Below are 16,444 nucleotides of genomic sequence, written 5' to 3' on the forward strand. Positions count from 1 at the left end.
TAATCAGTGAACCAGAGCAGTTCATAACCATCTGGTTACTGCAATCAAAATCACAAAATGTAGCAATTTTTTTCTGCTTTCTAGGTTCCTCCCTAACCCACTCTCCTCCTAAATGAAAGTGTTAAGTGATTGTGACCAGTATGGAGAATTCCAGAAACAAAACATGCCTGTGATTAACATTACAAAGTGGACTGTTTCTAGACAACTGCATCATTAGGCAAAGAGCGCCGAGTGCTGAGAGTATCCCAAGGTCACTTTTAATTTGGACCGTCTAATTGGCAAACATAGTTCCAAATGGCTATCATCTAGCCAGACTCAGAATTAATGAAGCACAATTATTTTCATTACCCCTATCTTAGACAGACAGCACATTAGACATAGAGTGAGGGAACGAGGGAGAGAGAGCGAGAGAAGAGGAAGGAGGAGGATGTAGGGTGAGTGAGAGTGGTAAAGAGTGCATCTTTATTCAATGTTTGCAAGAACTAAAAGTCACCTGATTCAGAATTCATTAAGCTTGTCTGCCTGACATGAGCAACAGGATAGAGTACCTCTCTCCATCTCTCATTACTTGTAAAAAGGTGCTGGTTTAAATGTGCATGGTATTAGCTGTGTTAGTTTCTATCATGCACCACACTTGTACAGCGCTCAGTGCATTATTACCTCTATAAAAGAAAAAATATTGCCGTCTGGCCTCTACTAATGTGTTCACCATTTGCTTTCGGGCTGGGGGAGTAGAGTTGCCTTCACAGAATTTAGAGTGATTGGCCAAGCAAGCAATTCAAACTCCACAGGCAAACTTACACGTAATTATTTTACTGCTAAAATTTGGTGGGGGAAAAAAACCCATGAAAGCAGGGTAGTCTCAGTAGAAGCTGAAATGGAATAAGGTGAGTATTCTCTGAGGAACCGGGGAGAGTAGGCTGCTGGAGGCCTGAGCGCTCTGGGACTAGAGATGTGGAAATAACGTAAAGGGATGATGTAAGTATTACTGCTTATAGAGAGTGCCTGGAATACAAATGACCTTGGTAATCAGAAGAGGCTTTTAAATTTTTTCCACTAAACCGAGAACATTTCTTCTAAGATAAAGAATTACAATACTTATCTACTTTTTACAAACCAATTGTTTCTTCTAATCAGCACTGGAATTAAATGGAGAGTCTACTGGTTCACAGATATGTTTTTGCCTGACAAGACCCTAGTAATCTAAGTAAACTCTCTTCTAGAGTTTCATAGATCTCAACAGTGTCACAAAATGTCCCAACATCTGCCAAGATGACACCTGTGATGAATAGTGAGATATTTCAGTACATTTCTATGCTAACAGAAACATAACTGGGATCTCCATTAAGTCCCCTGATGTATAAAAGAGCAAAACAACTTCTGGGACAATAACCTTCATGCTAATCCCTGCTAGCATAATAAAGCATGGAAATGATACAGGCCATAATAATTCCCAATCAGTGTTACACCCAGCCATGTCCATGCTTTTGACTCATTTTGAATATACAGGATTCCCAGGGGCCATTTGACAACGATCTTTCTTTCTTTTTTTCTTTTTTTTTTGCCATTTTAATTAAGCCTTAAAATGTCATCAATTAAATAAAAGGAAACAACCTTCGGCCCACAAAGGCAAGGTGAGTAAGAATGAGTATGAGTCATCTGTATGGTAAATGCCTGACATGACATCACTACTGAACATAGGTAGTGTGTAAAAGCATATGGCCTTCGCACCACACAATAGAAGGGTCTTGAGACCTTCACTCTCATCTCACATTAAAAACAAAAGATTGCTGAGAGAAATTAACTGTGATGAATAGATATCTATACACTAGAAATTATTAGTAAGGTTCTTTTGACCGGGGAGGAAAGCTTGGTTGAATGTCTTGGACATTCATTAGAGGAAACAAAAGCAAGCATATGAATTCTGTAGTGGTAAATACATTCTGGAGTAACTTACAGTGGCAATTAGTTTTTCGACGCAGTCTGGTGCCACGCTGTGGAGGTGGGTAAGATGGAACTGCAGATGGACCTTGTTGTTGAGCATGTCCTGGCACAACGGGCAGCGGAACATGGGCTGCACTGAGTGCTGCGTCATCACGTGCATTCTGAGCCGGTTCAGATCTGTGTTGCTGAACTTGCAGTAGGGGCACTGGTACATCTGTACAATGACAAGAAGGAAGAGACAGAATATTATTTTGTTGAGAAAAGTGGTCAAATCAAGGGCAGAGCAATACTCTCCTCTCCCATGCAGAGAGCAGTGAGAGGCAGACACTTCAAAGAGCTCTCATCTGTCAAATATCATATTGATTTTTCACCTTTTGCACAATTAGCACTGCAAGAGCAGCAGAAAAGATGGAGAAATATAATATTTTTAGAAAAAAATGCATGCATAATTTAAAAAGGCCAGCTACATTCTACTACTCTTTATTGAAAAGGAGTGAAAACAACATCCTTAGATATTTTGTTAATTAATGGGTACAGTTAATGAGACCTACATGCCTGGGGATTAGATTAGGTCTTTCTGAATCTACTTCACAGAAGCAGACAGAGAATTCTAAATGTTTCATAAAGGCTGTAGATTTTCCTCCATACCTGCTCTCCACTGCTCTTCTCAGCGGTCCTGGGTCGCTTCGACGAGAGAGGGCTTTCCGCTGCCTCGGATCTCGAAGAAGGTCGCTTGGAGGGGACCGGGGAATCCGTCTGATCCCTCTCCGATTGGTTGGATGCTGCCAAAGACACACAAAAAGATGCATACTTGTCAAAACACAGCACCAATTTGGCAGTCAGGGTATACAATCAATCAATAAGTCAGGCTTTACAAAAATGAAATGCAGTAAAACAGTTTTGTGCAGTATGACAATGCTGTACTGCACAATTACAACATCGTACCACATTTAAAATGGCTTTTATGAAGCCTACTATGTTGGGCTTATCAAAGCAAACTAAAAAGCAGATTGGTAAATAAATTAACTTGCTATTATGTTAGTGTAACCTACAGTAAAAGTTCACTGAATGCTGAAACAACGCATAGTTCTTCGCCTTCAGATCAAGGAACATGTAATAGTAAGAAAAAGTATTGATAAGTATATTCTCATGTTCTGATACAGTTACAATAGTGTGGGAAGACAGGACCTGGAAATTTAGAAACAGTCGGCAGTAGAGTAGTATGTGTGGTAATGTGGACACAGTATTACAACAGCTCTCAGTACAAGTGTGCGTATAGTGCCGTAGTACATGAGTGGTAATGGGAATTAAAAAAATATTACTGCAGCTTTCTCAATTTCAGTGAAAGTAAGGTAAACAAATGCTGTGCAAGTGGTTCAAATCCAACTTGTGTCATATCACCATACAATATGCTTTCATCTCTCCACTTACAATGTCAAAAAAAAAAAAAAAAAAAAGGATGTAGTATAACTGCAGTTTATATATGCAGTGATATATATAGACATTGAACGGGAATCAGCCAGGCCGGTGGATTGCTAAGGCAGGCTGCTCCCCCTCCAAACCAATGTAGTCTTTTAACCGCTCCTCCCATGGCACTTAGAAGAGGCAGTGTGCAATGCTTTGACGGCTTGTCTCTCCCTATGTTGGATGTTTAGGACATCAGACACCGGCACAGACATCTAATCAAAACATTAGTTTGCCACGGTGAGCAGCTTTAGGATGCATGCTCTCTCAGATGAAGCCATTTGAAGTGTGGCTTCAGCGAAGGGATTCGCCCAACTTGAAAAGAGTCAAATATACCACAGGCAGCTTCAAAATGTATCAAGAAGAAAGAGTTATGTTCTGGTTCCTATTTCGATTCTTTTTCCTTGTTTATTTGCACTTCTCATTGGAATTCAAAATTACTTTCAATAGTTATTTCGGTTTTCAGCAAATCTTATAGTTTAAAGTTTCACATTTTTTCTATAGTTTTTAAAGAAAAGACTCTGCCAAATACGTTAGTCAAAAGCTAAAACTTAATTTATCACTATTGACATTGCTCACTCATTTCTGAAAAAAAAAGAAAAAAAGAAAAGAAAAAAAAGAAAAGAAAGCTATGAAATGTTTCCCATTCAAGTATATGAACACCAACATTTTTACGCAAGCTCAATTTCACATGTTGTTGTCAGTTAGCTCTACTTAAACTGCCATTTATAGCTATCTATCTAAAAGTCAACACAGTTCAATGTGTGCTAGTCTTTCACTTTCTATACTGACGGAGTTAATTTGTAAAAACAACAGGCCTAGAGCTTAGCTAACCAGAATGTATCTGGGAACAACAAAATAACAACAAAACTGAAGAAAACAAACTTGGGGTGGCAATACAGAGTAATCAGAGCTCCCAAAAAAGAAAAGAAAAAAAGGCTTGTATAAAAAGTAAAGCACTCTAAGCCAGAGAGGGGTCAAGAGAACACACTGTTCACACTGCTAAGGGAAAGAATTCACAGTGAAACTTAAGACGCCCTTCTCTCTCGCCGTCCCATAACGAGGCTATAAAGAGTTAAATTTGGCATGATTTGTCCAGTCCTGAAAGGGCAAATTGAGAGCAGGGGATTGTGGGGAGGGGTGTGGGGGTCAGTTTAAGCCGGGCTGACCATGTTCCTTGGGCAGACATTAAAGTGTCAGGTCCAATCAGGGCAGGGCAGCTGAGAGCTGGCTTCAGTGGGGGGCCCTACTTTGGGGAACGCTGCCTGATGCGACTCCCAGAGACTCCCCCAATCAGCCAGTGCTGCCCTATTAGGTCCAGTCATGGCCAATCCCATTAGACACATCCACCAATAAACAAAGGAAATGTTAAACAAAGAAACCTCCCTTTCTTTGCCATTAACCTTCACTCTCAGTCCTGGCACTGTCCACTTCCTCCTTACTGCACTGCTCCTACTGACAGTGACTGTGACTGTGTCGGTGGCAGTCCCTTGACTCTTCCTAGCCTCTCTATTATTGTGTGCTTGTGCACCTTCTTTCAGGAAACCTCCTTTCATGTTCCTTGTAGGAAATGTTCCTGGTTGGTAACCAAATTGTCCACCAAATACATAGAGTTATTCGTACTACAATAAAACTGTGGAAACCTGGTATTAGCCACCACTGTCAACAAAAATGAATTACTTCAAAACTGCTAATTCTAATTTGAAGGCCAAGTTATATTATTGTGATTTAAAAGTAACTATGGTATTGTGGTAGAAGCATGGTTACCATGGTACATTTTTGTTAGCAAGTGCAGAGAGTAAGACAAGTGGCCAAAGCTACTCTTAGTCTTGTCTGGTTCGACTGAATCAAACTCCAGTTCGTTTCCCCCTTTGGTGCGGATCTTTTGGGCAGGTGTGAATACAGCAATCGCACACAGGTGCGGACCAATCAACTGTACCGAGACACAGCTGAAGAGGTGGTCTCGGTCCGGTTCCAAATGAATTCTGGTACGGTTCGTTTAAGGTGAATTTCTGTCCAATGATTGGATGACCTTAGCACACATGTGGTTTTGTTTTCAAATTTTGTAAAATGGAACCATAACAAACAAAAAAATTCAAAATTGTATTTGGTCCGGACCAAAGCAAGTGAACTAGCGGACTTTCCTGGTGTGAATACACCCTAAAACATAGAAAATCAGCTAATGCTTTTATGCTAAATGCATTAAGATAAAAACATGTAAACAAACCAACAAAACAATTGCCTGTGACTCTAAGTATGATTGAAAAGGGGCTAGGTACAATCTTTGGGTAATACTTGTAAATGTTTTATTGTAAATTCTGTCTAATAGACTATTGCACGTGAATGGCGTGAGGTCAGGGGAGCAGCTGCCTGCCGGAGGCCTGCAGCACGTGTGGGGGGGGGGGAGCAGCCCGCTGCCTCTGGGCATAGCCGCACCTCGTCACGCCCTGTTAGGACTCCATAAATCTGATCAATTGTTTGCTTTTAAAAAGCCCCAAAAACCCACTTCTGCCACCAAACCCCCGTGACTAAAGCCCAGCTACCGTATCCTGTTTTCTGTTGTCAGGAGACGGAGGGAGAAGAGCGGGGGAAAACATCATCACAGAGCACGCTGGAACAAAATGGAGACCAATAAACAGGAAAAGAAAGCGGACTGTTGGCATGTGCAATGCGTGTGTGTTCGGCACGGTTGGGCGGCCGCAGGAACATGCCTCGACATCTGAGCAGGTCAGATCCGTTATTAGAGACCATGACCAGAACCTGAAGGCGGGGGTCTCTCTTTCGCTCCCCTCCCTCTCCCTGGTCTCTGCTCATGAACCTGGCTATGTGTGTCAGGCTCCGGTATGTTTACTGTGTGCTAGTGGTTGACCAATATGGGTTTTCAAACGCCAAATCTTAAAAAGCAGGGTATTATAAGCGTAAAAGGAGATGAACACAAAATGAATTAACCAGAACAAACATGTTAAAATGTTTTTTTTTTTTTATGTATATACATATACATACATATATATATTATTGTTATTATTGATGGAATTTTCTGAATCTCTGAATCAAAATACAGGCAAAAAAGGAGCAGAAAAAAGAGATTGCTTATGCATGTTGTAGTCTTCGATTTTATTTTCTCAGCTTTTTGTTCAAAATGTTGCTTTTTTTATGAAACTTACCCACAATCAAGTATTAATTTTTATTTTTATTTTTTTTAAAGCAGAGGCTCTGTTCTTTCTTTTTGATATTATGGATGTTTGGATATTCATGCCTCAAACTATTCTGGTGGCCATGAGATTTTTGTGTAAATGATCAAAAACGCTGCCGGTGGCTGGCAAATTTAAAAAATAAATAAATATTCCCAGATCATAAAACCTAAAATGTCTAAATATCAGTCAATATAAATAATCTCAAAAAGCATAATCATTGTCTATATTGATTCATTTCCAAATGCCCAAATATCGACATACATGAATCATCTCAAAATGGTAAAATTTTGGCTTAATTTTAAAATGTTTTAAAAATGGTAAATGGCTAAATATTGGCCTGCACAAATAATATCAAAATGGCAAAATAGCTGCCTAATGCATACACTGATAGAATAACTGATATTTAGTACATATAAGAAATGGATTTTGCCCTCACAGAAACAGTGTTACAAAAAAATGACTAGCATTAGTTTTAGTTTTCTGGTGGTATTTTCCTGTATTTAAAGGAGTGGGAACTACATCAGTCTTCTCGAAACCATCCTAATGTAGTATCTGTACATCTGACCTCAATTCTACCATTCAGCAGTAGAGCACGCTTGCAGCAAAACCCACAGAGACAGCGACAACGCCCCAACTTTCATCTGACATCACAAAAGCCAAAGGAGAAGCAGTGAAAAAAGTCTTAAAAGTCAATTAGGTGATTATTAATTCATGGGCCTTTTCCGTAAGCAGGAGGTCTTTGTTCTGGAGTGTCCCGTAAGTGAATTGGACTTTGGCACCTTTTCTCAAGCCTTGGAGCTGAGCAGCATTTCTCAGCCAGCCAGAGGAGGCTGTCAGTGCTGAGTGCTAAGCCTCTAAATCAGAGAGGTGAAGCACTTTCATAGGAGGGAGGCACCGGACAAGTGTGCGACTGACACGAGCAGGACAGCAATAACGCAACAAGTCCTGCGCCTCTGAAAATGTCCACAAATGTAACCACAGCTGCCATCATATCATCACCCAGGTGTCCTTGGGAAGTCATCTCCTACGAGACTAACTGGACACTGCAAGTGGGCGGACAGGGAAAGAGTAGAAAAATTATTTCCCCTGGCATATGGAGTGCATCATGTGCATTTGCGAAAACTCAGCAGATGTGTTTCCAAGAAGGCATGGGAAACGTCAGGTGATCAATTCATCCTTACTTTATCCAGCCCAGCTTTTGCTCCTAAAAAAGGCAAGTCTATACTTGGACATAATGAGTCCTACAAAAAGCCTGACCACTTTCCAACACAATCAGCAGCAACCCATCAACATGCTCAATAGAGGTCTATAGATGGTTTGGCCCTTGTCTACAGAAGAAAAAAAAAGGATTTTATTAAGGTTGTACTGTATGTTAAGATTATATATTTATTATATATTTCATTTTGCTTATATTTCTTACCCCATTGACAGACTTCTTGATTTAAGTATAAATTCACTTAATTTTCAGAAAACAAGACTTAAAATCTTTGGTAATTTTGCTTCTCTAGTCAATGTATCTTGATTTAACAATGTTTAGATATTTGAACTGGAAACCAAGCACTAAGGAAGAAACCAGCACGGTCCTTCTGGGTAAGCTGGTTGACCATGGAACTAGCTGGTTACTAGTTAAAAAGTCAGAATCAGAACAATGCCATCCCATGCTTCTCTTTTCAAGAGGTCAAACCTTCTCCATCGTTCTCCTGTCTTTCCCGCTTTTCTCCCCAGACCTCACTCATGACAGTTCTCCTCCTAGTCCCTCTGCTATTTAACCATTAATACAAAGGAGCGGTCCAACTCCCCAGCGCTATAAGTCATTCACTTTTACCACAGCTAACAATAACCCAATATTATCGTTTTCTGCTCATCTTCACCCCCGCCCCCCTTTTCCCTCCTCTTTTTAATCTGCAGGCCGCGATGGTGCCCTGAGCAACAAAGGGCTATATTCCATTTCACCTCATATTTCTCAGGTAATTACTCTGCATCAATTAATTTCAAATAAAGAAAATTACAACCAAAGCCTGACGCCAACGCCATTCCATATTGCGGCTTATCATATCACAGTTCCCTTGGTGTATAACCCACTATTAAATGAAAGGACCACCTCCATGGCTCTGCAAAGGAAGTGCCCATGTAGCCCCACAGGCGTGACTGCTACAAAGACAAATTTAAAATGAAGAAATTAAAAGGAGATATCAATTAGTGGACGTGTTATTAATCTTCCAATTGCTAGGCGGGAGCTAATGCCGCAATCACCTTTAGAGGACATACACACACTGACACCCATACATGCATCTCTCTCTCTCTCTCTCTCTCTCTCTCTCTCAGGACGGCATGCCAATTAGAATACAGGGAGTAAGACTCATAAACACAGGTCTATGTGAGCGCTGGCTCACAAACAAGGACAATTTATAGCCTATTAGTCCTCAAGACAAAAATAATTTTAATTGAAGGGATGACATGTTTTAAAGGACACGATATGAATATGCAAACGCGTTGGTGCTTTTAAAACAGCTTTGATTGATGCTTTGTTTCAGAGACAGGGCGTTAGGAAGAACTTCAGTGACATGCTTTTCAGATCGTTTCACTACCTGGTAAATTCATCTTAAAACACCCTCAGGATGATGCAATAAATATGGCATCATAAAAATCATGACAGTTTTCATGCCATTTCTTCAGCGATATTCACTAAGTCAGCTGACAACCCTGACAGCTACGGTTGCATTAACTACGATTATAACACGCAACGGCTAGAGCCCCTGCCTGTTCACATCAACTCCTGTAAAACTATTGATGGACATCAAGGCCATGAAATAATGCTAGGAGATGGAAACTTGTAATACACTTCCTCTGCGTCCAGGGGGTGCTAATGTCCACCTTGCAGTCAGAGGACAATTATTTTGCTGTCCTTCTCACTGCTGTCTCTTTCTCTCCTGTACACACACAAATATACACCGTCCCCTGTGCATCCAATCACTGACATTCATATATTTAAGTTAATGCATAAGGCAAAAGAGACGGAACCAATTTGGAGGGCTGCTGCTGGCGTGTCAGATAGCGTCTGACCTGCATCAGATTATTTTCCCTCCCTCTCTATAACCCCAGTGATTTGAAAGTTGGGGGTTGGGAGGAAATATTCATAAACCTGCCGAGGACGGCAGTCGCCTGTAAACCACCCCCTCCCGTCCTATATTTATGTTAAATATTTCAAATCATATTTTGGTTGCTCCTTAGTCCTTAAGTGAATTAACAATTCTGCTCATCTCTTCCAGCTCCACATTGCCACATATCCTCCCCTTTCTCTGTCCATCCGTAACTTCCTCTATCCTTATTTTCTGCCCCATAACCACCCTTCTAGCTTCAATAAAGCCCCATCATCCCACTGCACTAATGTTAACCATGTTCACCAAATGATCAGGACTCACCTTTATCAAATATTTGATATATTTATTAACAAATACTTTTGGAATCTAGCAATTTACCATACCTTCACTCTCTATAGTTCTAGCTCTTACAATTAAACATAAATATATATCTTTTTCCCTGTATGTGCTGACATGCTTAAAAGATACCCATCGTGCACAAACTACCTCTACATGCACCAAATGAGACCCATCAGGAACGGCTACGGCTTAACTCGGATGGTACTAACACGCTCGCCTTGAGTGTCATCTGTGAAGCGCTCCCACATTTCAACGCTCGGTGTTCGCATGACTAGGATGAGAGGAAAAACTTCAACAACACTAATGACAGGCCCGCTTTGACAGTGTGACTTAAATCCGCTCGGATGCGTGCCTTTAAATAACAGGTTAGCTACGTCCCCATCGCGACGGAGTCCAGCGGCTCATCATTGACACATTCTCCACACACATTCTCAGACAATCTCCAGCCAAAACAAGAGTGCCTCTGTTTACTAAAAGCATTCCAGTGCTTCCCAGGCAGGGGTTCAAGAAAGCCTCTCGTAGCGCAGTCTCACGCCGCTCTGTCCGTCAATCATGAAAGTGAGTTCTAAACACGATTAGAAAAAGAATATAAAAAAGCTTCCATTAAAGCAGCACCAGTATCTTAGATCACAACACCACCAGGTTTCACTCTTCCACCCCCGTCACTCCTTCCTCCCCTCTCTACCTCTCCTCAGACATCAAACGGCACCCTAGACCTGGCTTCCTAATGCACGCTATTTTTAACTAAGCGTTCCTAATAAGCTGCTGGGAAGCCTGTAAATTTTTCATATGCAAGCACATCTTTCCTTTGTGAAGACACAGAAACACACTTATTTGGTGATTAGCAACTGACAGGGGGAGGAAAAGAATTGAATATTCTTGTATGGAATTGCATGCCTTTCAGAAAAGACGCAGGGCTCCTAATGCGCAATAGTCGTCTTCTTCGGCACCACAGGTAACGGCTGAATTATTAATCAAACAGCTCATTTTAATGCATTTTAAAGTGCTTTATTTTGATGTGTTAAAATATACTTTTAGCCATTTTCAGGCAGGCGATGCATATCATTATTTCTCCCCATCAAAGCTGAGTGGCACTCGCTCAAAGTGCACAAACAACTCAGCCTCATTTAAAATGAAAGTTGAAAAAAAATCAAACGACGCTTTAAAAGATTTGCCTTCAAATGCTCCAATGAACTTTTTTGCTGTAGTTTTGGAATTTAAAAAGTAATGATAATAATAATGAAATGTGGAACATGCAAAGGACTAAAATTGTTTTTCCTATCATGAAGAATGAAGTTAAGTATATCCTTTCGGCTGTGAGGTACAGCTATTGTGAAAACCCTTGTTCCAGACAGGTGTTCGCCCTGACTACTTCCACCTCACAATCAAACGGCTTCTGCACTGGCACGAATTGAACTCCTCCTCGTGAATGGAACTTCAAACACAAGATGGCAAACAAAAATTGGCATCCAACACATTCAGACCAGCATGCACCTGTCAGAGGACATGACTAATGCTTAAAGTCCAAACTGCACATGCATGCATATACTGATGTGTTTCCTAAGTTCCTAACCATGTTTTTTTTTTTTTTTTTTTTTGCAGCACCATTCATATTAAGTATACCTTTATTGAAACAAACCATAAGTGCTTTTCTATCAAACCATATTATTATAGATATCATTCAGCAAAATTATTAATATTATTAAATTCACCTAAGAAGTAAAATAGAAGATCTCAATGAATCAATCAATACTGTGCAGCCAAGTAGTACATATACTTCTAAGAGCGTCATCCAAACAAACTGACACACATTATTTTGTTTACTTGCCCTAAAACAGACCTGAAAAAAACAGGCGATTAATCATGATTATTTATTTTAATTGATTCATTTTAATCTTTTCAAACTTCCCTCTGTACTTTTTTAAATATATGGGTTTGTAACTATTTTTGTAACAAATCTTGACTTTAATTTCAGCGAGACCGTGTAGAAGTAGTCTTAATCGAAGTTTTAAAGAATATAGTGCCATTTATATTACATTACAATCATCCGAATATCTGTTTTCTAGTTAACATTTTCATTCATTAACATGAACTAATAATTCTAAAACATGTATTAATCTTTAAAGTTATTGTTAATTTTAACATTTACTAATACATAATTAAAATCAAAAAGTTGTATATTATTTAAGGGACCTGAGCTGACATGAATAACAAGAACAGCTGTATTTATATTAGCAAACATTAACAAAGATTAAAAAACACTGTAACAAAAATGTATTGTTCATAGTTAGTTCATTTGAGGGCATCAACTAAAGCTAAGTCAACTAATGGGACCATATTGTAAAGTTTTACCCCACTTTTTTAATGCGGTACATTTCATGCTCAGGTACATATGACTATAGTAACAAACCAGAATCCAGTTGACTCTCTCTCTCTCTCTCTCTCACACACACACACACACACACACACACACACACACACACACACACACACACACACACACACACACACACACACACACACACACACACACAAGCTCGTAACACAGCACGTGCTACAAGCCCTCGCAGCTTTCCGAACACATCAGCAGCACAGCAACGCACCACTGATCTCCACTTACACCTCCACAGGCCTCTCTCTGCTCTCCACTCCACTCCAATCCACTCCAACACCCCAGGCAGCCCCCCTCCTCTTAAACCACACCTCTCTATGAAACCTGACACCTGCACCTGCCACAACCGCCCCCAATCCCAGCCTGCAAAATACTCCTATCTGATAGCATTCTTCAGAGGTGTGTGTGTGTGTGTGTGTGAGGCAGAGAACACGGTCACATGTGTTCAGACACATGGCCGCTCTGTAACTCTGTACGTAGGCCCTGACTTGTGTTTTTGTCACTTGAACAGATTCGCCGTAATCAGGGATATTTTTTTTCCCCGGGAATTCCAACTAAATCCTCAAGGGTGAGAAATAAAACATATTAAATTAAGCTTGATTCTTAAAAAAAAAAAAAAAAAAAAAATGCTTCTTAAAGTGCACTGAAATATTTGTGGTAAAACATCACCTTATTTAATAAGCCACTACACTGGAGTTGTGGAATATAAAGGTTTCTAAGTGACTATATATGTAAACATCTAGCAGTCCCTTGTTATAATGGACTCCCTGTATAGTGAATTGGAAAGATAGGGCTTACCTGTCCCTTTGGTGAGCTCCCTCTCCCCCCCACTCTCTCTGTCTTTGGTTTGGTCCTCCTGATCTGTGGTGGTCTCACTGGCAGCCTCCACATCCTCACTCAGCTCTCCTGAAGGGGGAGGAGAGGATGGGATATGTAAATCAGCACTCCATCAGAATTGGTGGAAGCACTTAAAGGGACGGCAGCATTTTTTCTATAGGAGCGCACAACAATTACATTCTCTGACAACCATTTACAAGGTTATGAGACAAAGCAGACACTTCTCTCCCCTACCATAGACACTAGACCGTATAATTACACAAAATATAATTGCAAGATTATATATATATATATATATATATATATATATATATGCACTTGCATTTTTCTGTAATAATATATTTGTATCTCCAAAATGCATTTGCAGAATTATATCTTTCACTCTTTTTAAGCACATGATTATTTTCATAATGTCTTATATTTTTGATGGCATCATTTTATAGAGATTTCTTTTAAAACGAGCCTCGACTCCACAGTTATAATTCTTCATTTATGCAGGACCATGACACAAATATCTTTATGGCTTCCTCTGTTTAATATGAACATAAAACTGCAGCAAACCGCACACATGTGGTAGAGACATACACACATTTTCCACAGCGGCTCTGAGCATGCAGACAGGAAAAATAATTGTGCGAGTATCGAGAGAGAGAGAGAGAGAGAGGAGAGTTTCTGTCCGTCGCTCTCTCTAGTACCTCTCCCAACATTCATAATTACAGTCCCTTGCTGCGGGCCGCTCACCAATATCGGGTTAAGTTCATTTTTAAAACCCAAGGTAATGCAAAGAAAAAAAACATCATAAATATTTAAAACTCAGCCCACAATTCATTTTATTTTGCCAAGTCAAATGCAGAAATCCCCTGTAACCATCTTAAAAGCCCCCTGTTCAATATATTAGGCCATTTAAAGGCAGCAAACTCCCAACAATGGATCTCCAATAATGCCATGTATAAGTAACAGAGAGAAGATGCTGAAGAACAGATAATAAAATGGGCATCAATCCTTTTTATTCCCACCTCGTGCACCCCGAGCACCCCCTTTCCTGGGCCGAGCTTGTTTAAAAGTACCGTGACTAGCACACACAAACATTGATTTTGCAACAGTAAAGTCCATGGCAGTCAATAAGCCTTATCAGTTATTACACAAGTCAGCTAATTCTCAGCAAATGTACTTAAATGTTCTTTTGAAAATGCCTCCCCCTGCACTCTACACTCTATCAGGTGGGTTATTGATGTATCGACAGGACAACAACGGCCGTTGAAATATCCTGTTCAAATATTCATCTCCACGCTCAAAGAGCGCTATTCCACGACAATATTGGAACCCTTAACTTAAAACAGCTTTTATTGTCGAATAACGTTCCAGCCACTTTAGAAGCCTTCCCGGGACGCGACTTGAATCCGGACCAGCCGGGTTTTTTTAAAAGCCGCCCCGCAATCCATTAAAGTTTATTCTCATCAGTGTTCGGTTTTTAGAACTGTTAAAGTACAACCTCAATCCATCATTCTTCAAAAACGCTTTTTTGGTCTCTGCATGAACATGGAGCGGCGTATTTAATAAACGCCTCCGCCATAACTCTCTCGCTGCGAGTAATACATCAACATCTCTAAACATTTCCATCTCCTTGACTTAATGTGCTACAAGAAACCATTTGTGTGTGAGAGTGTGTGTGTGTGTGTATCTAGAGCAGTTAAAGCCATTTACATCTGATGGTCTTGTGTGGATTGCTATGTGTAATTCTGCATTTTGTTGCACTGTTTTAATTATTGATGCACCAAGAGGAAACACGACTGGGGCAGACCGTTTGCCAAAGCCTACAATCGCTGTGGTTTCCGCTGTGGCATTCTGGGAGAAAGTAATTACACAAGAGAACACTAGTATACAGAGTCTTCCGTACACTGCAAGGTTATAAAACTACGTGTGTTAATTCACAAGAGTAGTTTTTCAGCATAACAGGCAAATTATTAAATAATAACCTACAGGCGTGCAGATACAAAGGAGGCGGTAGATAAACAGAAGTGTTGTTCATTTCATCTCAGTCTAATTTTTTTCTTCTAAAAACAACCACAAAAGCTCCGTAAAGCAAAAACACAGAGATTTGCACCTGTGTTCGGTGTAGATGGAGCACCTAGAGCTTGATCGCAGTATGGATTATGCAGTTAGGCCATATTACTCAAGAGACCACACTGATTCAGTGGAATAACTGCCTATATATACATATAGAAAATGTCATTATTTCACAAACGTGCCTGTTTCTGTTATGTTCCCAAGGCAACAAGCAATTTCCGTTCCCCACAAACCAACATTACCCAGCATTGGACTGAGTAATGGGCTGGAAAGGCAAAAAAAAAAAAAAAAAAATGAAAGCAACATGCATTGCAGTCTAGATAAATCCACCTTCACCAGGCTGGGAATTACTATATGATATGGAGTCAGAAGCAGCTAGATTACAAAATAATCCCCAGGTAGATTTTACACCTCTAGAAGAGCCGCCAGTGTGTCTAATTCCTGCTCTAGCACACTTACTTCTCTTAATAGAGAGTCGCTTCATGCAACAGCTGCCACCCTAAATCATCTCTCACCTTTTTCTCATCAACCTCTCGCTCCCTGACTATACGCCGACCACCCTCCCCACAGTAGTACTCAGATAGGTAGACATTTAATTCCATGGCTGTGTGTCTAAGAGGCAAATGAATGTGCCTATTCCTCATCTCCACCACCACCGCAGTACACAATGATTAAACCCGGGCCAGCCATAATTAATGAAAGGTCACAAGTGGCCTTAGAGTAAGCTGCAAATGAAAGGACCCACCCAAATGTAGTCATAGATCTGGCCTGGAAATAGATTAAGAGGAAGCACTCGCAGCTATGGCGAGAGGCCATTTGCTAACCCAAATCCTAAAAATGTAAAGGACAATACCCTGAAGGTTAGGCTTTCTAATTAATCGTCCTCATTAACCCGTCCTCGTACAGTGATATTAACTTTTGCCTTAATCTAATCACGCCAACCGAATAAGCCCACCGCAGTGCCTGAAATTACAAAGCACGCCTGTTCTCGGAGGAAACACAATACCACAACATTTCAACGAAGCCAGACATGGAGGGATACAGAAAATGGACTTTAATTTTGTAAGGAGGTCGTATCGGCGGACTCAGAAACGCATGATAATGTG

General features: G+C 40.3%; 1 protein-coding gene across 4 annotated transcripts in view; it reads right to left on the reverse strand.

Annotated features, from left to right (window-relative positions):
* zfhx3b (zinc finger homeobox 3b) overlaps positions 1-16,444 on the reverse strand; it is a 150,432-nt gene that overhangs the window by 14,098 nt on the left and 119,890 nt on the right. For 3 of the 4 annotated variants that reach the window (XM_082161294.1, XM_082161295.1, XM_082161296.1), the window contains exons 5-7: positions 13,233-13,340; positions 2,593-2,726; positions 1,958-2,158 (exon numbers count right to left, since the gene is read on the reverse strand). In XM_082161294.1, the coding sequence (XP_082017420.1) occupies positions 1,958-2,158; positions 2,593-2,726; positions 13,233-13,340 (443 nt within the window). The remainder of the gene's footprint in view (positions 1-1,957; positions 2,159-2,592; positions 2,727-13,232; positions 13,341-16,444) is intronic. The other variant, XM_082161297.1, reaches the window with a different exon arrangement.

Source organism: Leuciscus leuciscus, assembly GCF_965113295.1.
Source record: "Leuciscus leuciscus genome assembly, chromosome: 2".
Lineage (NCBI taxonomy): Eukaryota > Metazoa > Chordata > Actinopteri > Cypriniformes > Leuciscidae > Leuciscus > Leuciscus leuciscus.